The sequence below is a fragment of the Hyperolius riggenbachi genome, chromosome 12 (assembly GCF_040937935.1).
Source record: "Hyperolius riggenbachi isolate aHypRig1 chromosome 12, aHypRig1.pri, whole genome shotgun sequence".
NCBI lineage: Eukaryota > Metazoa > Chordata > Amphibia > Anura > Hyperoliidae > Hyperolius > Hyperolius riggenbachi.
The window spans coordinates 139747866-139771161 of record NC_090657.1 but is presented as its reverse complement, the minus strand read 5'-3'; the positions used below and the strand labels follow the sequence as shown (position 1 = coordinate 139771161).

The 23296-nt window shown below is 45.3% G+C and overlaps 1 protein-coding gene across 6 annotated transcripts in view; it reads left to right on the top strand.

Annotated features, from left to right (window-relative positions):
* Nucleotides 1-22275, top strand: part of PPP1R16B (protein phosphatase 1 regulatory subunit 16B) — a 140182-nt gene extending 117907 nt beyond the window's left edge. For all 6 annotated transcript variants that reach the window (XM_068264291.1, XM_068264289.1, XM_068264294.1 and 3 more), the window contains exon 11: nt 17680-22275. In XM_068264291.1, the coding sequence (XP_068120392.1) occupies nt 17680-18156 (477 nt within the window). In that variant the 3' untranslated portion in view covers nt 18157-22275. The remainder of the gene's footprint in view (nt 1-17679) is intronic.
* Nucleotides 22276-23296: the final 1021 nt, after the last annotated feature.

Genomic DNA, 23296 nt, shown 5'->3' with positions numbered 1-23296 from the left:
GTAACTATATTTAATACTTCTGTATTGCAATGAGTTTTCCCTGATGAAAGGGGAAAGGCCCCTGAAACGCTTGTGTTGCCCTTTTACTCCACCTATTTAGGCATACCAGAGCGGGTGAAACTGACTTAGGCTCTTCTTAAAAAATACACACAATAGCTAACAGACTGTATAGTCTGATTTCTGTCTGGAGAGTAACTTGAATACCATTCAAAAATATGAATTTTTGCTGCAATGTGAATTTTCGCAAATATGCCTTTTCTATTTCTATTTCAAACTTTTTATTAAATTTTAACAAGGAAAAACAGTACATAATATTCATCTCTAGACAAGGTATCCAACTAGACAACCTCACATGACTCACATAGACAATAGATTTGTTTAACATTACATCATCTTAGATAAAGAAGACATGTGAAATTATCGCATAATGTGGGGCCTATGGGCCCTTTCATAACAATATAGGGGAATCGGGGCTCCAGAGTGAGCTCCGTTCCTCGCCTTTGAAGGCCTTGTCTAGTAGGGGGCTAGAGCCCCCACTTTCATCCCAGACTGTGGGGGTTAACAGGAGCTGACCCCCCTACATTGAGGGGGGGAAAGGGGAGAGAAGAGAGAAAGGGAGGAAAAGAGAGGAGGTGAAGATAAGGGGGGGAAAGAGAGGGGGGGGGCGGGGGTGAGCCCCCACTGTGCCGGGCTCATGGAACAGAACTGCTGAATCAGTGGATCTTTCCTGTTCAGTTGTTTCCCGTGATAGAGAGGTATGCTTTCCAAGGGCCCCAAATTGCATCTACTCTGGGCTGTCTGTCCAGGAGAGTCCCCGCCATCTGTTCCTGAATCATAATGCTGGTGATTCTATTTTTTACTTCCTCGAAGGGGACAAGTTGCCTTCTCCAGGCTCTGGCGATAGTTTGTTTTGCTGCTACAAAGATAAATTGGAGGAGGGTCTCCTGATTTTTGTTCAGGAAGCCTGTGCGAAAGTGGAGCAGTGCTGACCACGGGTCTTTACGTAATTGAGTGTGGAACACTGCTTGTATTAGACGATAGACCTTGGCCCAGAAGCGAGACAGCATCGAACAGGACCAGAAGGTGTGTAGCATGTCTCCCCTGGACTGACAGCCCCTAAAGCACATCCCATCTCCTCCAACATGTGCCAATCTAGATGGTACCCAGTACCACCTCATCATTATTTTTAAAGAGGCTTCTATTAAGCCTAGGTTGATAGAGAGGTGGAAAAGGCTATTCCAAGCGTGTGACCATTCTTCTGAAGGCCTAGAGTTCTTCAGGTCATGCTCCCAACTCCTGACAAACCCGTGGACAAAGGTGGGGGCAGGACTTATTAAATTTAGATATAGCTTGCTTATTAGCCCGTTCCCGTTAGTATCGTATAGACAAGCGTTTTCAAACATTGATAAGGACACGTTTGCATTTAAGATATTTTTTAACAGTGTGTTAATCCAGTGTCTCAGCTGTACATACCGGAAGTATTCCACACCTGGGATCTGAAATTTCTCCCTCAGGTCCTCCCAGCTGACAACCCTTGAGTCTTTTATCAGATGATAAACTATTAATAGATTCTTGGTGGTCCACCAGTGAAAAGCTGCTGGGTCCTCACATGCTGGGGGGAAAAGGGGGTTATCAGTAATAGGCATTAGTGGAAGAAATGGGGATATCAACTTCCGGGTGTATTTAAAGGAGTCCCATACTCTTAGACAGTGTGTAAAAATACAACTTAGTTGAGAGGGTCGGGATTTAGGTGGGAGCCAAATTGGGGACTGTACCGATTGAGGGGCTGCCAGAGCTATATCGAAATATGACCATTGAGGCATTTCCCGTCCCCTGTACAATCCGACCATTGGGATGATTTGTGAGGCTTGATAATATGCCTGCAAATTTGGGAACCCCAGGCCCCCTGAGTGTTTAGGCAGGTATAGGGAAGCTTTGGCTACTCTCGGTCTGGAATTGCCCCAAATGAATTTATTGAGTTTAAGCTGAAGCAGTCTAAGAAAATGAGGAGGAACCCAGACCGGGAGTAATCTAAAATAATATAAGATTTTTGGCAACAGCGTCATTTTAACAGAATGTACACGACCAAGCCATGATAAATGTATTTCAGACCAATCGGAGATGTATTGGGTTATTTGTTTAGATAGTGTATAGTAATTTGCTTGAAAGAGAGAGCTACACCTTGTAGTCAATTTGATACCCAGGTATGAGATTTGATTTTTGACTGTCTGGAAGGGGACGTTATTAATCAGTTCTGACCATTCAGATTGGGCTAGGGTTATATTCATAAGGGAGGACTTGTTTGGGTTAATGGTGAGGCCAGACACCTGCGCAAACTCATTTATTATTTCTGTTAAGGCCGGGATAGAGGATTGTGGGTTTGACAAGAACACTAGCATATCATCAGCGAACAAGTTAAGTTTATGCTGTGTTCCTGCTACTTGGAAACCTTGGACTCTGTCTGTGTCTCTGATAATGCAAGCTAGGGGTTCCATGGCTATAATGAATAGGATTGGTGAGAGGGGGCACCCTTGACGGGTGCCTCTCTCAATTGCAAAATTAGGGGATGAATAGCCAGCATAGTTAATTTTTGCTGTTGGAGAGGAATAGAGTGCTTGTATCCAAGCTATAAAGGTTGGCCCAAGCCCCCAATGCTGTAGTACGAAATACAGGTACTCCCATGAAAGCGTGTCAAACGCTTTGTAGATGTCTAGACTTACACAGACACCTGGGATTTTCCTATAATGCAGGCTTTCAAATACTTGAATTGCTCTGTAGACTGCGTCTGAGGCCTGTCGCCCTGGAACGAAGCCCACTTGGTCCTTGTGGATCAAATGAGGGAGGAACTGATTAATCCGGGTGGCTAATATTTTACTTAGGAGTTTAATATCCACATTGAGCAGTGAGATGGGGCGGAAATTAACTACTTCTATGGGCTCTATATCCGTTTTTGGAAGCATAGCTATGTTAGCATGGAGAGTGTCTTGGCCTGGAGGTTTGTTCTTATTATACTCATTAAACATTTGGGATAGGAGGGGGGCTATTATGGGACCCAATTTTTTGTAAAAAAGGGGGGAGTAGCCGTCTGGGCCTGGGGATTTTGTGGTTTTTAATGATTTTATGGCCTCTAATACTTCCTCAGACGTGATCTCTGCATTTAAGTATTCTATGTCTGACTCTTGGGGGGGCGGGAGGTGTACTGAAGCAAAAAATGCTTCAAGGCGGGTTTTATCGATTGCCTTTTCTGACTTGTATAATTTCTGTAAGAAATTGTGAAAGTATTGAACAATTTTACACGGGTTTGTGGTTGGGGGGCAGGATTGATGTTTTATTTGCATTGTGGGCGGTTTATATCTGCGTTTTTTCAAACGGTTTGCTAACAGTGTATGGGGCTTATTAGCCCATCTATAATAGAAGTTTTTCTGCCATCTGAGCTGTTTTTCAACTTCTTCGCTGAGTAAAGCGTCTAATTGGGACCTTAGCCTATCTTTAGAAAGCCTAGAGGCGGCGGAGGGGGCATTCTTCCAGGCCTGTTCGGCTTCTTCAAACTGCTTTGTCAGATCAGATATTTTTTGGGATTTCTGCTTTTTAAGATAGGAGGCATAGCTAATTATTCTCCCTCTGATTGTAACTTTTAGAGCTTCCCATAGGGATATCATAGAGGTGACAGAGCCTCTATTGGTTTCCAGGTAGTCAGTAAGAAACGAGTGTATTTTTTCCAGGCACTCTTGCTTAGTGAGCAGGGAATCATTAAGACGCCACTTAAAGTCTCTGCCTCTTGGGACCAGAGAAGATATTTGAATTTGCACAGGGTCATGGTCTGACCAGGTTACTGAGAGGATTTTGGCTGTGGTAACATTGTCTAGAAATGGGGCTTGCATAAAGAAATGGTCAATTCTGCAGGAGCTCCCGTGTGGATTAGAGTAGAAAGTGTAATCTCTCTTGGTTGGATTGAGTTCACGCCAGACATCTAATAGGCCACTGTCTCTAAATAAGCGAGAGATTATTTGTGCCTGGGCTCGAGTGTATGGGAGGGGAGCTACTGCAGAACCGGGTTTAGGAGCCCTATCCATCTCGACATCGAGGGCCATATTTGTGTCCCCACACAATATTAACATTCCCTCACTATGCTGAGACACCACCTGAAGGAGGTGTGACAGGAAGCGATCTTGAAATTGGTTAGGGGTATAATATGAAACCAAAGTGACCCTGGAATCATACAAAGTCCCTCTTAGTAATAGATATCTCCCTGTGGGGTCTGCAAGTGTATAATCACATTTGAAGGGTAAGCCTCGTCTGAAGGCGATAGAGACACCACGGACCTTCTCTCTGGCACATGAATGGAAGGCCAATGGGAAATATCTGCTTAAATATGAGGGCTGGCTCGTTCTAGAGAACCTTGTCTCCTGTAAGCATACAATGTCCGTGTGGGTGGATTTATAATAATAGAATGCTTTGCTTCTCTTGTGTGGCGAATTAAAGCCCTGGACATTGTGTGAGATTACTTTCAGTAGTGTGTTAGCCATATTCGGTGCTCAGAGAGGAGGCCCATATGAGTAACCGCTTCATGGTCGCATAAAGTTGTTTGACCACAATCAGTAGGTACAATTGCATGCACAGGGGGGGGTTTAGGGTAGGTGGGAGAGGGGGGGAGACAGAAAGAAAGAAATGGAAAAGGAAGAATAAGACAGTTAAGAACTTAGTGTCGTTCCGCCATGCTTCCCCAACGCAGGGAGTCACGGCGGAGAAGTGGTCTAACTCAGCCCGAGTCAGGGCTAACATGACCCGTCTCGGTGCTGGCTCACAAGCGAACAGTTTTCCGCTTGTCGGGGGGGAAGTGAGCCCACCCCGGCTGCATGGCCGCATAAACCTTACATATGACAGTAACAGTGTCCCACTAGCAGGTTGCCGTGGACCTTAGAACTAAAAAAGCTTTATAACGAAAACATAACCTGCGGTACAAAAATATGGACCCGCCCGCCCCTTCTAGCTATTTATCATCCCAGCAAAGATAATTTTAAACAGTTGGCTCTAAGGAAATAGTGGGCAGTGATTAGCATAGGAAACACAAAGGCATGGGAGAGACATTGGCACATTTTACAAAAAGAAAGAAAAGTTCCAGGTAAAAGTTGCGGAAGGCAGAGTGCGTTTGTGTGGCCTCTAAGCGGGCGTTACACCTCGGCGCCCGATGGGCCGCCAAATGTCTCCATTTTACCGGATCAAGATTACGTTCAGCAGTAATAAGTGGGAGAAAACATAAGAAATTTAGATAGAAAATTATTCAAACCCATATATTGTCAGTTCGGCTCCCGGACCATCATCAAGATGTCAGTTACATCAGTGAGTGAAGGTAGTTGAAGCAGGCAACTGCGTCCTTAGTATTCCGCACGAGAGACCGCCATTCATCCTGGGTCTGAGTGGGTGCTCGATGCTGGAGCTTCCTTGTCACGCTGCTTGGACTGGCGCTGGGCCTTCGCTTTTTCCCACAAAGGCTGGGATCGGGGAGAACCAGAGCTACGCGGTGGAGAGGATGCAGGTAGTGAGAGTTTTAGCCTTTCCAGCTTTCGTTGGGCCTCCTCTGGATTAGAGACCACGTGGATTCGATTATTGTATGAGAACATCATTTTGAAGGGGAATCCCCAGCTGTACTTTATATCATTAGCCTGGAGGATTCGGATATAGGGTTTCATCTCCCTCCGTCTTTGGATGGTGGCGGGTGCAAGGTCTGCGAAGATTTGATAACGGTGGCCTTGGAACTCCAGTTCTTCTTTGTCCCGTGCTGCTTTTAGAATGGTTTCTTTAGACCTGTAGTATGTGAATTTGATCACGATGTCTCGGGGAGGGCCGTTGGGTTTGGCAGGGCCTAGGGCTCTGTGGATCCTGTCAAATTCTAATCTGTCGATAGGTAGGCCGGGAACCAGCTCTTGAAACAGGGCGGTGGTTGTGGATGTTAGATCCGTTATGTTCTCCGGGAGGCCCCTTACTCGTAGGTTACCTCTGCGGGCCCTGTTTTCAAAATCTTCCATGCGTAGGTGTACGGCCTGGAGGTCAGTCTGAGTTGCCTCCTGGTCCTTCTCATGGTCGTCCAGTACAACATCTACATTATCCATGCGGCGCTCTAGCTCGTTTGTCCTGGAGCCCAAGTCTCTTATCTCTTTAGAGAGGCGAGTGGCCAGTTTGCTTGAGGCCTCCTCCAGCTCTCTCTGAAGGATCACCTGGAACATGTCGAGGAGAGCTTGATCTCTAGCAGGGAGCTGTTTTGATGCTCTAGGTCCTACCTCGCTCTGGCGGCCTGATATCAGCGACGCACTGAGGCTGGTGGCCCTGCTTTCTCCATCTGACTCGCTGTCCGGGTGGTCCGGCCCTCTCTGCTGGCTCTGCTGACTGGAGCCGGGCGCCATCTTGGATCTCCGTGTGCGTGTCTCTTGCCGTGAGGGTTCGGCGGAATCCTCCTCCTGTCGGCCCTTTTTGCCGCCCATCTAATACCGGAGCGCTGTAGGGTCCTTTAGGCAGCAATCTGGCAACTTTGGTGGGTGTGGGAGCAGCGAAAGTTACGCCGATGCAGCCGGGGTGTGCAGAGCTCGCTTAGAAGACGTCCATCGCGAGCAGCCGCTAGCCACGCCCCCCCCGCAAATATGCCTTTTCAAGCACTCCACTGAATTCACAGCAGTTCTCATGGCTGTAAAACTTCAGTAGAAATATTTTTTCATTCTCGTAACAAAAATAAAAACATTTCTGTGAAAATGTAACAAAAAAATATCAAAAAAGAGCCAAATTTGCTCATGCTAATGGATGGAAGTGCTCATCACTTCCACCTAAATAAAGTACGTCTCCAGTTACAGAAACTGGCAATATTTCTTTCCATGTGGCTGGGCCGAAATCCAAGAGTCTCCTATTACTGTAAATTGTTGTGATTATATGCTGGAATGCAGTTACATAAATTGCTGTGTGAGCAGCTGTCTTTTCTCCTGATGATCATCTCTACATTCTCCTCCTAATGTTATCTCGTCTCAAGAGTTCTCTTTGAGTCTCGTAACGCGTCTGATAGATCCTTATTAGCAGAATACGTCTCTGACCAGGGAAGTTTGTCTCTAAATCAAACACCATACTAAGGCTTGGTTCCCTCTAGAGCCGGATCACCATTGCCCAGTGGGAGCGGACAGTGCAGTGTCCCCTCCGATGGTCCATTGTGATCTGGTTGGAGTTCACAGCAGATACATTTCCACCATAGGCTTCTAGGAGAAATGCATCCACCATCTGGGAATTATTGTACAGGTTCCAATTTCGCTATTGATGTTGGATCTGTTTTGGACTGATGTGGGAACGGATCCTAGGCATTAAAACAAGATCCTTGGACATGTTTGTTTTTCTGATGCTGAAATTCTTAGTTTTTTCGCCCAGTGGGAACTGGGCCTAACTGATCTCTTTCCTTCTCTAAGTATTCGGTCTGCAATCTGCAGCCTCTGGAGATGGGGGTTTTTATGGAAGTGCATGAAGACTGACCTCTTCTAGCTGCCTCCTAACCTTATAATTGCTACTGCTGAACAGTATTATTATTATTTTTGGGGGTTATAACAATAACTAAGGTTACAGACATTGATAATAGGGGTGACAAACAACACAATACAGGTAATAAACAGTAAGATACACAATGCCAGATTATACATTAGGGTAGTAGTACTAATAATTCAAGACATGATGACATCAATGATTGTGTATAACGGGGAACAATCTGGTCCGCCAAACTGTTCCGGTGCTTCTGTCCCGCCAATTGCACCAATATGAAGGCAAGTTTTTGTGGTGGGAGGGGGTGGGCCCTGTGCTTTGTCGAGTGGAAAGTGACAGGACACAGATCTACAGAGGGGTAAACAGGCAGTTCTGTGGTAGTGGCAGAGAAGGGGGGGGGGGGGAAGAAGTCTAGAAAAAAAACGATCTTACCTGGCAAATATACATATTATCCTGTGAACATAATTCCCTCCCACATCAATGCACAGTTCTGGAAATGGACTTGCTTTCTACACACTGTATGTGCAGTTCCACTTTAACCACTTTGCACCTGCATCTGCTAAAATTAACATTATGGAAGTTAACCTCTATCTCTGATCTAATATAGGTATTACATTTTTCGCTCTGCTTAGAAAGCTCTCTTTTGTGTTTACCCAAGTTTTTAAATAATGCACATTGCCTGGCTGTTTTGCTGATCCTCTTCCTCTAATACTTTTAGCCATAGACCCTGAACAAGCATGCAGATCAGTTGTTTCTGAGTAAAGTCTGACTGGATTAGCTTCATGTTTGATATGGTTCAACAGCACTTAAAGGGACTCCGAGCAGTGCCTGTGGGTATGCCTTTAAGCATACCCACAACTAATTAATTATATCCTCACACCTACCAGCATGATGTTTGTAATTATATCCCCCTGGGTTCCTTGTATTTCATTGCATTGTGTTGAATGGAGCTGCCGACTTTGGGGAAAAGTCGTCCTGTGTAATAAAATGCTGGACTCCAAAAAGTGCAGAAACTATGGAAAGATGCATACCATTTTGAAGCTCTCTTTCCAATTATATATAAACCGCCGCCCTACGCAGTCGCAATTTCGATCGCGAAAATAGCAAAAACTCAAAGGCATATCATTGGAAAGAGGAGAAAGAGAGCGTCAAAATGATATGCATCTTTCCATAGTTTCTGCACTGCTCGGAGTCCCTTTAAGATCAAATTAAAGCATCATATGTATGCAAAATCAAAGTGATGAAGTAAGAATAATCAATTAACACTCATCAATCAAATGCGATTGTTTCATCCCATGAAAGCTAGAAATGACTTTACAACATTTAGATGATGGTGTCAGACTCTTGTGACTGTTTTAAAATCGACAATTAAAGAAGACTGAATTTAAATTTATGGGCGTGTGGCAAGCATATGTTTGGCAAAATAATTATGTGGGGACTTTGAACTGACAACAGAAAAATTGAATAATTTTTTTAAGCTATTGGATGTATGGTCAACTGATAGTGCTCTGATCAAACACGTATTGTTTTACTTTTGGGCAACACTCGATACTAATAATATTTTAGCCAAAATTCTTTATAAATATGAATAAATACTAAAATGCTGACGCCGATATGTACCCCCAATGCAGTAAGGGACCATTCCCACTGATTGCGAAACCAATGCAGTTAAATTGAGTCAGTTGAGTGCTTATCAATCAAGTGTGTATCACGGTTAATAAAAGTCAATGGTCCTGAATGCGAATTTTGGCTACTGTTTTCCCATGGAAGATGCTTTTTTTCCTGTGTAGTCACAATAATATCATGTTGGAAATAGGCCCAAAAGAGACAGGCACTCAGATCATGCATTGCTTCCATATGATTTAGAAGTCTCTAGTTTTGAAAATGTGCTTGTTAGATTCAGTGCTTTTACCTAATCAAACATCAAATGTATTAATAATGTCTACAAGTGTACGGCAGGCTTGCCTGTCACCTCACAAGAGAGGCTTGGCTCGGCTGCATCACACGTGATTGTCAGGCTGCAAGATGAGGGACGCAGAAGCTGTCACAGCCGTAGGTGGATAGAAGCTGCCATAGCAATGTGTGACAGTACAGACCTGGCACGGATACAATATTTCTGTTACATTTGCAGATCTTGTTTTCTGCAGAACTGTGAGGTATGACACAGCTTCTGAGTAATCAGAAGATCTGTGGGTGCGTTACTGGTGGAGTCATGCGTGGGGGGGGGCGCAAAGCTGGCATCATCCGTGTGGGAGCAAGCGTTGTGTTCCTTATACACAGTCACTTGGCATACTTATGTGTGTGGCAGATGGCACGTGTGTAATTATTTGTGGGGTCAGACTGCAGTAATAAGCAGTGTGTGGAAACAATGGGGTGACATAATCCATGAGTGGGAATTAATTGCGGCAGCATGCAAATTCAATGTCACAATTGAATGAGAGCGTATAATCATGTCCTAGCAAATAATGGGCTGTAGCCATTAAAAAAATAGGGTACAGTGTTCCACTGGAGAGCGGTACAGAATGAATATGGAATGAGCTGAGTGGGTTGGTTTTTTTTACCAGTCATCTAAATAAACAGCTCCATTGGCGTCACTAAGTTATTTCTTTGCACATTATTATAAGAGTGTAGCATATATCTCAGCTGTCTGTATTTCAGAGAGACCGTCTCTATTTCTAATATAGGTTTTGCTATATATAGAGACACAAAGGGGGCTAAGAGGCACCCAGAGGTGTATAAAACTAAATTAAAAACAACTAAAATCAAAAAGTGGCTTTGTTTAAAAATGACAACTTCATATAACAATAACATTTATTAGGCACCGGCAACACGTTTCGTGGGTCTTAGCCCACTTCCTCAGGCCAATTGTAGTGCCAAAACACTCTGTTCAGCCGACCAATGCGCGCCTCATTGTTACATGACATTTTTTAAGGTAAGCCACCTCCTTTTTCATGGTCGGGTTTATGCATCTAATCCTGCTTCAAGTAGTTGGGTGCCTCCTGGTGCAACCATATTGCGGTATTTGGGCTCCCAGTGTCTCGGTTTCCTTTTTAAGGTATCCAACCACCATCTCTTCATTTCTAAGTACAGAGAGGCGTACATAAATACACATAAAATCAAAGTCCATTTACCCACTGCTTTATATTTAATATGCAGCATGCAACCTTACATTGCATTGCAAGCACTCCAATCTATTCAGAAATGTTTCTGCTGTAATACATTTTATATCAGTCACATTGGCTCTCTTTGGTAAATTGCTGATGAGAAGGAAGCTTGTCCTCTCCCCTCCCACATTCCTGCTCCTCACTGATTGGCTGAGGGCAGTTCGGTGTGAAGCTGAGATACAATCTATACTGTTTTCATAAGTGCTTACAAAGCAAGCTTTTTCTAGGAGGAAAAAAAGTAAGGGAGGAGGAAATGGTATCAGGATTGGCTTCAGTCGGAGGGAATTAAGATGGCAGAAATCTCTTTATATACTGTAAAAAATTCACTGAAATCAAAACGCGGACCGTACAATACATCTGCTATGTAAGTACTGTATATTCCTGCGTATAAGACTACTTTTTAACCCTTGAAAATCTTCTGAAAAGTTGGGGGTCGTCTTATACGCCGGGTGTCATTGATGCCGGGTGATACGCCCTATCGTGTTACCGCCTCTCAGATCTCCCTGCTGAGGGAGCGCAATCTATTCTTCCATACCGCTCTGACAAACAGGTAGACAAGGAGAGCTGACCAGTCTACTTAAGGAGAGTTGACTATTGATATACTGTTATATACTGGGTAAGACATACAGTACAGCACCAGTATCTGTTCATACACAGCACCAGTACATGATTTTTATTTTTTTATTTTTATTTGGTGTGCGTTGGAAGAGGGGTAGTCTTATACGGCGAGTATGTCCCAAACTCTATATTTTAACTGGAAAAGTTGGGGGGTCGTCTTATACGCCCAGTCGTCTTATACGCCGGAATGGGGTAAGTAGAACAAGCAGTTATCTACTTGTATATGTGTTTTTTCCCCCTGGCATAGTATAGCTCCTAGGTTCTCAACGTGTGGTACGTGTACCCCAGGGGGGTACTTCTGATGGTTCCAAGGGGTACTCAGGCTTGATATACTTAACCAAGAATAACAAATATAGAGTTTTAGAAAATGATAAATCTTATTTTAACAACACCAAATTAGTATTTTAGCTACCGTAATTAAAAGCAATAGTAAATGCTTGGAAATTGTTTAGAACCAATTATAAGGTACTACGATTAAATATATATTTGTCAAGGGGTACTTATGATAATGTTTACTATGCTAGGGGGTACTTAGTGAGTACAGAGTTTTAAAAGGGGTACATACCAATAAAATGTTGAGAAACACTGGTATAGCTGACCCTGCTGCTTTAACTCCTGTAACTTTTATATATTCCACACAACCTCTGAATTATGTAATTGTTACTTTTAAAGTGTACCTGAGCCGAAACTTGGGTCAAAAAGGAAATAACTGCCTAAGAAGAGGGAAGCCTCTGGATAGTGTAGAGGCTTCCCATGGTGTCCTCCGGTCCTCCATTGCCGCTCGCGTACCCTCCAAAGATTTCCGACAAGGACTTGTTGGAAATCTGATTGAGGCCACACTCCTCTTCAAGCATGAGTGTGGCCGCACTGCACCTGCGCGAGTACGACCACGCATGCAGAGTAAGCTCATGCACAAGTGGCTCTGTGCGACTGCACGGGCACAGCCACACTCATGCCACAAGAAAAGGGCAACCCTGATGTTAAGGCAGGGTGGGCTGGAGGAAGTCACAGGTAAGTTCAGTATTGCAGTATTGCATTTTTTACGGCGGATTGTTCTTCTTCTAGTACTATTTTGTGGCAATTACAATAACTGTAGTCTGTAGAGGTTTATACATTACTTTTTCTTTTTTTTTTATTCTTCTCATAAGTGGAAGTGTTGCTGGGGTGGGCATATGCATATTTGTTGCCTAAATATTTTTCAACTACAAAATGTCATGTCTTTGGGTGCTATAGTTACAGTAGTTCCTGTTGAAAAACCGTCAGCTGCATTGGTAGAAAATAACGAAACATCACTCTCTAGTGGTCGTTCTACAGATTACACTGTAGCCTGTTCAGTTATACAACATGATCATATTACTGTATTAACATTTATGTATACGTCAGCTTTTCTGTGGTGCTTTTCATGATAAATTGAAAAGTTTATATCATTAAGAGTTGTTTCTTTTTTTTACCTAAGATTGAAACACTGGGGAACATAAGAGATCCATCAAACCTAGAACTCTTTTTAAAATGGTTTGATAATAATTGTCAGAAGTTTGCAGCACTCACTTGGGTTGTATCGGAATAGAGTGACAAAGCTGTCCCCTCCTGGGGGGTACTTACCTCAGGAGGGGGAAGCCTCAGGGTCCCAATGAGGCTTCCCTCACCCCTGTAGCTGCAGGCAGTCCAGCGCTGGCTCCCCCGAAGTGTCCCGCAATCTTTGCTCGACAAGCCTGACAAGGCTTGATATATTTACCTTCCCTGGCTCCAGCAGGTGGCACGTTTGTGGCTCTCAGCACGGAAATAACCAATCTCTGTCGGGGTCCACTCTACTACGCAGGCGCAGGAGACTTGCTATTTCTGTCTATTTCCGTGCTGAGAGCCGCAACAGCGCCACCCGTTGGAGCCAGGGAAGGTAAATATATCAAGCCTTGTCAGGCTTGTCGAGTGAGGATTGCGGGACGCTTTGGGGGAGCCAGTGCTGGATTGTACTTTTTAGTAACAAACAGAAACAAAAGCAATAAAAATGTTGCATATTCTATACCAAATCCAAGACTTGTAAAATGAAAACAAAGTGAAAGAATATAAAAGAAAATAACCACATTGTTACCTTAGGAACTTGGCTTTTTATATATGTATGCCATGAGGGTATATTACTGTTATTTTTGCAAATAAGGTTTTGTAATCATCGATAGTGTACAATGAGAAAGCAAAAAACAATATTGTCACCATACATTGTACTAGGAACATAATCTAAATGTTGTAAGAACCAGGATGGATAAGCAAATACAATTTGTAGGTTTTACTTATAGTTAACGCTGTTTATTGTAAAGCTATAATGGATTTAAATGGAGAAATAGTATGTTTTTTCCATTTTTCCCCTTATTTTCCCTTTAAAATGCATAGAAAATAAGGTTATTACTAAACAAAAATATTACTCACTAAAAGCCTAATTTGTCCTGAAAAAAACAATGCATAGATCATTTATTTATTTATTTATTATTTATTTATTGTATTTATAAAGCGCCAACATATTACGCAGCGCTGAACATTAATTTAGGTTACAGACAATATTTAGGGGTGACATACAGCAATATGACACTACAGGAATAATAGAAAACCAGATCACACGGCACAGTATGAGTGCCAGGTAATGCTTAGTCATTGGATTGAGCATGTAGATTAGGCAAGTTAGGTTCACTCAGATGCATAGCATGGGTTCACAGTAATGGAGGTGCATGATCAGGTAGGACACAAAAGGAGGAGGACCCTGCCCAAAGGCTTACAATCTAGAGGGAGAGGTAAGGACACGAACGGTAGGGGACCAGAGTTCAGCTGTAGGTTTAGAGCACTTGTGAGGGGTAGTAGGCCAGAGTGAAAAGGTGAGTTTTGAGGGCTTTCTTGAAGATGTTGAAGGAGGGGGCTGCCCTAATGGGTGGAGGTAGGGAGTTCCATAGTGTTGGAGCAGCTCTTGAGAAGTCCTGGAGGCGTGCATGGGACTGGGTGATGCGGGGGGCGGTTAGGCGAAGTTCATTGGAAGAGCGGAGTGAGCGGCTAGGTGTGTACCTCTGAGTAAGATCGGAAATGTAGGTTGGACGAGTTTTGTGGACAGATTTGTAGGTCAGACACAGTATCTTGAATTTGATTCTGGACTGGATAGGAAGCCAGTGGAGGGATTCTAGGAGGGGATCTGCCGTGGTGGAGCGATGGGAACAGTGGATAATTCTGGCTGCCGCATTCATGATGGACTGCAGTGGGGCTGTTCGGGTCATAGGGAGACCAGACAGCAGGGCATTGCAGTAGTCAAGGTGGGAAATTATGAGGGCATGGATGAGGAGTTTGGTGGTGGCAGAGGTCAGGAAAGGGCGAATCTTACAGATGTTACGACGGTGGAAGTTGCAGGACTTTGTGAGGTTTTGGATGTGGGAAGTGAAGGAGAGTGCGGAGTCCAGGGTGACACCCAGACAACGGGCTTGAGAGGTAGGACGAATGGTAGTGTGGTTAACAGTGACATGCACATCTGGGAGGTTCGTGGATGGCCGGGGTGGGAAGATCATAAATTCCGTTTTGTCTAGATTTAGTTTCAGGAACCTAGCGGACATCCAGGAGGAGATGGCTGATAGGCAGGAGGAGACCTTGTCCATGGTAGTGGTGGATATGTCAGGGGTGTGGAGGTAGATCTGGGTGTCATCTGCATACAGATGATAGTTAAAACCCATGGAGGAGATAACCTTGCCAATGGAGGATGTGTATAGCGTGAACAGTAGGGGGCCAAGGACCGAACCTTGGGGGACTCCCACCGAGAGGTGGTTGGGGGTGGACGAGGACTCATTGAAGGCGGTCGTGAAGGAGCGGTTGGAGAGGTAGGATGAAAGCCAGGACAAGGCGAGATCGTGAATGCCCAAGGACTGGAGGGACTGGAGGAGTAGGGGATGATCTACTGTGTCAAAAGCTGCTGAAAGGTCAAGGAGGAGGAGAATGGAGTATTTACCTTCAGCTTTAGCTAAGGCAAGGTCATTGACCACTTTGGTGAGAGCAGTTTCGGTTGAGTGGGCAGGCCGAAATCCAGATTGCAGTGGGTCTAGGAGTGAGTTGGCATTGAGGTACTGGGTCAGGCGTTTGTGAACCAGACGCTCCAGGAGTTTTGAGGCAAAGGGGAGGAGGGAGATAGGACGGTAGTTAGAGGGTAGCGAGGGGTCGAGGGAGGGTTTCTTGAGCAGGGGTAGTACAGTGGCCTGCTTGAAGTCTGAGGGGAAGGTGCCTGTGGATAGGGAGAGGTTGAACAGGGTAGTGAGGACTGGGGCCAATTCCGTGAAGTGAGGCTGGAGTAAATCAGAAGGGATGGGGTCAAGGGGCGAAGTAGTGGTATGGGAAGTCTGCAGTAGGTGGTTGACTTCCTCGGTGGTAGTAGGAGTGAAGGATGTGAGGGGAGAATAGGGTGGAGGAGGAGCTGGTTGGGAGGGGGTGGGAGGTGAAGATTGGAGATTGGATATTTCTTGGCGGATGGAGACAATTTTGTTGGTGAAGTGGGTGGCTAAATCTGTGGGAGAGAGGGAGGAAACAGAGGGTGGGGGGGTGGGTTTAAGTAGGGAGTTGAAAGTGGCAAAAAGACGCCGGGGATTGGAAGCTTGTGCTCCGATAAGCTTGGTAAAGTATTCCTGCTTCGCATGAGCAAGGGCAGCGTGGAACTGCAGCAGGTTGGTCTTGTACTGTAGGAAATCCTGGTTAAGTCTAGTTTTTCTCCATTTCCGTTCAGTGGCACGTGTTTTCCTCTGGAGGTTGCGAGTATGGGTAGTGCGCCAGGGCTGGGGGTTAGGGGGTCGGTGGCGGCGAAATATTGGTGGAGCAGCTTTCTCTAGGGCTGATGAGAGAGTTTGGCGATACTGAGCTGCAGCAAGATTAGGACAGGTTAGGGTGGGGAGAGTGGAGGAGAGGGCATGGAGGGGGTCAGCAAGGACGCTAGGGTTGAGCTTGCGTAGGTCTCGCTGCCATCGACCAGGTGGGTGGGTGGGTAATTTGGAGGTGCTTTCCGTGAGGAGGTTGAAGGTGAGAAGGTGATGGTCTGAGGGTGGAAAGGGTGCGATGTCAAGGTCTGCAATGGTGGTGGATTTAGTGAATATAAGGTCGAGAGTGTGACCTGCAGTGTGAGTGGGGGTGTTGGCGTGTTGTACTAGTCCAAGTGAGTTGGCAATGGTGAGTAGCCGGGTCACAGCGGAGCTCTGGGCTTCATCAATGGGAATATTGAAATCCCCAAGGATGATGGTGGGGAGGTCAGAGGAGAGGATGTGAGGGAGCCAGGAGGCAAGGTCATCGAGAAATTGTGGGGTGGAGCCCGGAGGGTGGTATAAGACCGCAACAATGGCTGGGAGGGGGTGGTAGAGGCGGATGGTGTGGGCCTCAAATGATGTGAATTGTAGAGAGGTAGGTGGGGTGAGGACACGGAAGGTGCAGGATGGTGAGAGGAGCAGACCCACCCCTTCCCCGGTCCTATTGTCTGGTCTGGGGGTGTGACTGAGGTGAAGCCCCCCGTAGGAGAGGGCAGCCTCTGCGGCAGAGTCAGAGGAGGTGAGCCATGTCTCAGTGAGTGCGAGGATGGTGAGGGATTTGGAGAGGAAGAGGTCGTGGACTGCTGTAAGTTTATTGCGGACGGATCTGGCATTCCAGAGACCGCAGGGTAGGGGGAGTATGTGTTTGTGGGTGGGATGGATGGAAATAAGGTTGGAGCGAGGATGGGTGTTGAGGTTATTTGTGGACAGAGGGCTGTGAAGTGTATGAAGCAGGTCAGCAGGGGATGCTTGTCTGGCAGCAGGCTGTGGCCCAGGATTGGGTGATATATCACCAGCTGCAAGTAAGAGTAGGAGGGAGAGAGTGAGCAAATGTGAATGGGATTTAAATGTTTGTGAGGTTTTTGAGCTGCTGGAGGGAGAGAGAGATTTTAGGAGAGCTAACAGTTCATGAGAAGCTGAGTAAGGTGAGGAAAGCAGAGCAGGTGAAATGAATATGGAGTGTGGTACACTGGGAGGGTGCATATTGCAATGCAACTTGTAGATGTTTGCAGACAGGCAGAACATAAGAAAAAGTGCAGTAAACATGGTAATGGTCTCTGATTATAACCAGGAAGTTCCCAACCACTAAACAGTTTATATGAGTATGCAGTTAGTGCAAGCAAACCTGTGTAAATAAAGAAGCAGAGTCTACTTGGCTGTGCAGCATATGTCCAGCAGTGGCATTTGTAGCAATAGCATTGGCGGCAGTTGTGGATGCATAGTAGTTGTAGAGTATTTAGGTGTGATAAGTTGTAATAAAGTTATTGGCAAATGAATGGGAGCAGCGCTGATGTGTGAAAATTGCTCTCGTCCTGAAGTGGTTAATATAGTGACCTATTTATTATGTGTTGTTTTTGTTTTTACAGAGGGAACAGGTGGATCTTGACCCACTTCGGGGACATCAAGAGAACTTTGCAGACAGCCAGTACCAAAATGGATTCTGTTCTCCACTTCCTCCTTTTTATTGCTCTCAAACTATTCCAGACTCTCCAATCCCCACCCCACTCTCTAACGGCAGTTCCACCCACTCCCTGTCTTCTTACACCCAGAGCCCAGTATGGAGTGGGGTCATCGATCAAGCTCCTCTCACCCTTTCTGAGTTGAAGCGACAGAGGCTGGCAAGCAAGCAAGGCAGGTATCTGGCACGCAGCACCAGCGAACTGCTTGGATCCGGCAACATAGACTACTCTAGTGATCCTGGGACTCCGCCGTGGTGCACTAATGGTACTCCAGTATATTACACACCCACCAGTGGGGACCCGCCAATCTTACGGCTGAAAGCTACAGCTGAGGAAGAGGAGGAAGAAGCCAGCAGAATCTTACGCTGTTGTCGGTTGTCATGACTGAAGAGTTCTGGATCTGTGTTATACGCAGGGCAGGGTGTAAATATATATAAAGTATATACTTTTGGAACTAGAGTATGTGTACTATTACATGTACATACACTGGTCTGTGTGCACTGAGTGTGTAATTCTGTATATAAAGCAATTTACTGAGTTTTCCTAACTGGATGAGGGAAACTAAGTCTACCTGTCTATTTATTAAAGCATAACTCCACTCAAAATGTTTGTTTTGTTTTGGGCGGAGCTATAAAGAGTGAGATGCCTCCAAGCATCAGCTCCTGATTGGCTTTTTCAACCTAGCCAGCAGCGATGTAAGTACTCTGTTTTCTTGTAACAGGTCTCTTTTTATATATGAGTGGGTGATAAGGGTAAAGTTTGCCCTGCTCCATCTCTGTAGAGAGTATTGCATTAAAGTGTGAACCCTAAAAGCCAGGTTTGCTTAGGGTTAGGAGGGTGATGTGTTTTTATTGTGCTCTGTGTTCTATCTGCTAAGAATGGCTCACTTTCTTTTACTCTGATGGCTGTCATCAAAACAGAAAGTGAGGAAAAAACTCCCTATTAGACACAAAAGGCAGTAAAAAAGGTTCCAACACTTCTCCACCCCCATCCAGCCTCTAAGTTGGTTGGAGTTCCACGTTAAGGCACCATTATGCAGTAAGACTTAGGTGTCAAATCACCAAGCATTACCACATTTGGCAACAACTGATTTTACTGAACACTTAGGAAAGTGTCAATTCATCAAGGCTGTTACTGCATGGAAAGCTGAAATTACTGAGCAGTGAGGTAAGTAACCGACTTGTGCGGTAAACACCTTAACAAATGTCAGTAAATGTCAATTCATTAAGGTTACAGCGTGCGGTAAACCCCTGGATTATTACCAGCAGTTCTCCTCTGTCGGAATCAGTGTGGAATCAGTGCAGGACTCAAAGATCCACAGAAGCAGAGACGATTCCCTATGACTGACAGGAGCAGAAGCCAATAGGAACAGCCCCTGTCTCTTGCAAGTGATTTTGATTGGACCTAATGCCTTCTCCGGCAGGTCCTGCTTTCCTACCCCGCAGGCAAAGAGCAGAGAGATTGGAACTGCTGCCTCCCTTCGGCAGTTTAACCTGTTCAGTTCCTGCTTGAAGATGGGTAGGAGCTAGTGGGGAAATCACCTAAGCAGGGCATATTTAAAGTTTCTTGGAAGTTCATATAACATGTGGCAAAGAAATAAAATGTTAAGAAAGACTAATGGAGACTAATAGAGAGAGTCAGAGTGAGCAGAGGCAGTATGACAAAACATGTACATGTAAAGGGATGTCAGGATGCCTCTTACTATTGTAATGCTGTCTCTGCACGGAGAACACAGACAACTTACACTCTCCTGCTGTTACCGACAACTAGGCTTCGGGAAATTACCAAACTTCTCCCACACCTGTCAAAATTTTGATGAATTAGCACACAGAAGTCTAAAATACAGAATGCGGTATTTTCCCGACTTGTTTTTTGTTTATCGAACAGCCTTGATGAATTGACGCCTAAACCTTCGCAATTGTAGGGAATAGGAAAAATCTTTACACGAGAGCAGCATGCATGAGAAGATATGGTCTCTAGGCCTGAGTTGTAAAGGATCGGTACACGTGTTAGAGCGTTCTCAGCGGGATGGCTGCTCAGGGTTGGTTTGTTGATAATGTAAGGTTAGTACCGTGTCCCCCAAGGTCCTTTGAGGTCACTTTCAGTGACAATCAGCACCTGAGACCACCTGAGTTCCTCTCCGTACCATGGCTACAGAAGATACTCAATTGTGTATTGTGCTGTTGTCCCTCCTTCCCCCCTCTATAGAGACAAAAAGCTCTACTCAGCTGTTGCCTAGGAACCAGCTTCTACAGCTTTTGTGCCCTGCAGTGGCTCCCACAGGATCAAGCTCGATCCTGACAGGCAAACAAATTTCACTCAAATTGTGTGTGTGTGTATACAGTATATGCACCGTAAGTCATCTCCAGAGATCTTCAAGCATTTCCAAAAAAGGTATCATAAGTGATCCAAATCCAGGCCTGTATTAATGGAAAAAGTTGTCTGGTATCAGGTGCTAATACACTGCAGCCATTACCTGGGTTGGGAAAATAGGGAGATGATGAAAGGTTAGTAAATCAGCAGCATGTGATTGCAGTGTAATGCAGGTGACCACAGTGAGCATAAACAGTCCTGGATTCATCGTAAAGTAAACCTGAGAGCGGGAACAAATTCTATTTTACTTACCTGGGGGTACAAGTTCGATTTTACCCCCCCCCCCCCCCGCCTTACAGGTCCCTTGGTTACCCCCACCCCCCGGTCCCTTTCATTGTGCAGCTGTATCCTTCAGAAGGCTCACCGATTGGACTAGTCATGAACCACTGTGCATGCTCGGCCCTGGCCGCAAGCCTCCTCCATTGCACTCCCATGGCCGAAAGCAAATCTGACGTTTTTATTAAAAAAAAATCCATACTTACCAGAGTAGAGGGAAGCCTCTGTATGCTCCAAAGGCTTTCCCACGCCACAACGACCCCTCTGTTGCTTGCCGGGACCCTCTTCTTTCCCCTCTATTCTCAGTATCTAAGCATAGTGCACTGTGCAGGCAGCTTTGCGCCTGTGCAGTAGCACTGAGCCGCTTATTAATGGAAAAAAAAGCTGTGCACATGCGGCTACATGCTGCTGCTCAGGGACGGACCCTAAATGGAGGAGAGCACGGCCACAAACAAGACATTTGACCATATTGTTGAATATGTTTAAAAGGTCCCAGTGCAGGAATGGAGGTGTGTAAGATGATTAGGGAAGCCTCTGGACTATCTAGAAGTTCAAGTATGCTTAAAGGCCGGTTTTACATTTGAGTTTGGCGGTGCATTCACATGACGCTGCGCCACCACGCGGCAACAGGGTCATATGCATAGTTCTCCCCCCCTCGCTCAGGCACCTACTCCCTTCTGGACAGGCAGTACAGGACTGGCTCGATCTGTGTCGAACCGCACTTCTGTAGTTTGCACTTACTGTGTCGTCCATTGACCATTGTTCGAATTAATAACACTTTGTGTAGTCCTTAAAAAGATAAAGAAAAACATCCCCTGGATCGTGTCTGCAACTGCAATTACAAAGTCACTTATGCTGGGCATACACGGCACGATAGTTGTTGTCAATCAAGCCGCTGATGGCTCGATTGATAATATTCAACCTGTTCGATTACCGCGGCGGATCGATTCCGCGCTCGATCCCCGCGGGGGGACAATGGAAGAAACGAGCGGCTGATAAGGAACTGCCCGCGGGAACGAGCGGGAATCGATGCCCGCGCGGACGAGGAGGGACGCGCCGGCATCAAGCCAGCGGCTCGATTCCCCCGCAGAATTGCACCGTGTATGCCCAGCATAATGCACAATTCTCTCAGCATCCCTGACTGTGATCTAATAATACCGAGGTGGTTATAGCAAATTCTAACTAGTTAGTAGCAGTTGTTAAATAAGCCATACCAGGCTTGCTGAATAAGATAAGATGTCATCTCCTCTGGCGATGGTTGGAGATCTCTAGAGATGGCTTAGTGAATCAGGTCCAGTATGTATTCAGGTTTGTGCACTCTGTCGCCATAGTAACTATCTGGGACAATGGTTGGCACCCCAAACATCCAGTAACTAAAAGGAGTTAGGCTCTTTGTGTTAAGGTGGCCATTAGTGGTATAATGCAGCAGCCAATCGATCTTTTCTGATGGCCACAGGAAATTATTGGTCCTGCCCATTAACAGCCAAATTTTTGCTAACCACATTGATCAGATTATGGAATCAATCTGTTTTACAGATTAATCCCATCGGATTGGTTCACGGGAATTTGGAAATGTCCGATCTGCTGCTGGATTGTATTGTTAATGGGCACCTTTTGGGCGCCATTGTTAGCACATTGTACATGTATATTGTGTCATGAATAGCTGTAAAATATCTTGTAAAATATGACCTTTTATTTGTTAGCAGCTGATGTCACTCCTGTAAAATATAACTTATATATGTATATACAATATTTGAGATGGGGAGTCACAGATGTCACATGACTAATGGAAGTGTCCGGTGATGGAATATGTAATGTCAGGGAGGCAGAATAAAGTACATCTGGATGCAAACATGCCTTATAAAGTGTTTTTTTTAACTCATAGTTTTAGTTTTAGAGGGCTTCAAACGCTATATAAAATGAAATAAATGATATCAGTGTTTTGGGGTGTAATAACCTGGTTCTGAAAGTTCTGAGGGGAAAAAAATGTAAATACCAATTGTACACAACTCCAAAGCTATGTACATACACTAGATCCACCTCTGCTGAGGGGACCGATAAAGACCACCTTCTCAGGCAAATGTATAGCATCCCTTGATTCCTCTCGGCATGTTAGGATGCTTACATGGCGGAGGGCACTGCCCTTCCCACCTGCTCTGTTGGCCCTTCATCCCGTTCCCACAAAAGAACGTGTAGCCAGCCTGGAGGCTAGTGACGTGTGTGTACAGCCTCAATCCCAGATCCCTCGCGGTGACAGGTCTCATGTGCATGTATGAGGTTTAAAGGGAACTTAAACTAAACTGAAAAAAAAAGTTTTATTTACCTGTGGCTACCTTCTACCAGCCCCCTACAGCCTCCCTGTGCCCACACCGTCCTGAATCGAGCCTCCAGTCCCCCGCACCGGCTGAGTTTTGATTTCACCAGAGAGCCAATTACTGGCCACAGTATGAAATGTTATCGTACTGCATATGCACAGGATGCTCCCGGCGGCGGGAGCGTAATCCAAGACGTGCGCAGCCATGGCGATGCAGGAGCAGTGACTGAGACTGGCTCTGTCGCCAAAATCGAAACTTAGCCACTGCGGGGGACAGAAGGATCGTTCCAGGATGGCACGGGCACAGGGCGACTGCAGAGGGCTAGTAGAAGCCCCAGGTAAGTGGAATTTTTTTTCAGTTCAGTTTCCTTTTATGGCAGAAATTACACTGGTGTGCATTATTGTGTGCTGCGGAGAATACATTTGCATGGACAGCTTATAAAATACAATGGGCAGTTCACATTGTCCATGGTTTTTATGCTTGCACTTTTAAAACTCACAGCTTGCTGCTCTTTCTTTGTATGTGGTGAGTGTTTTGTATTGAGGGCCCTTTAACACTGC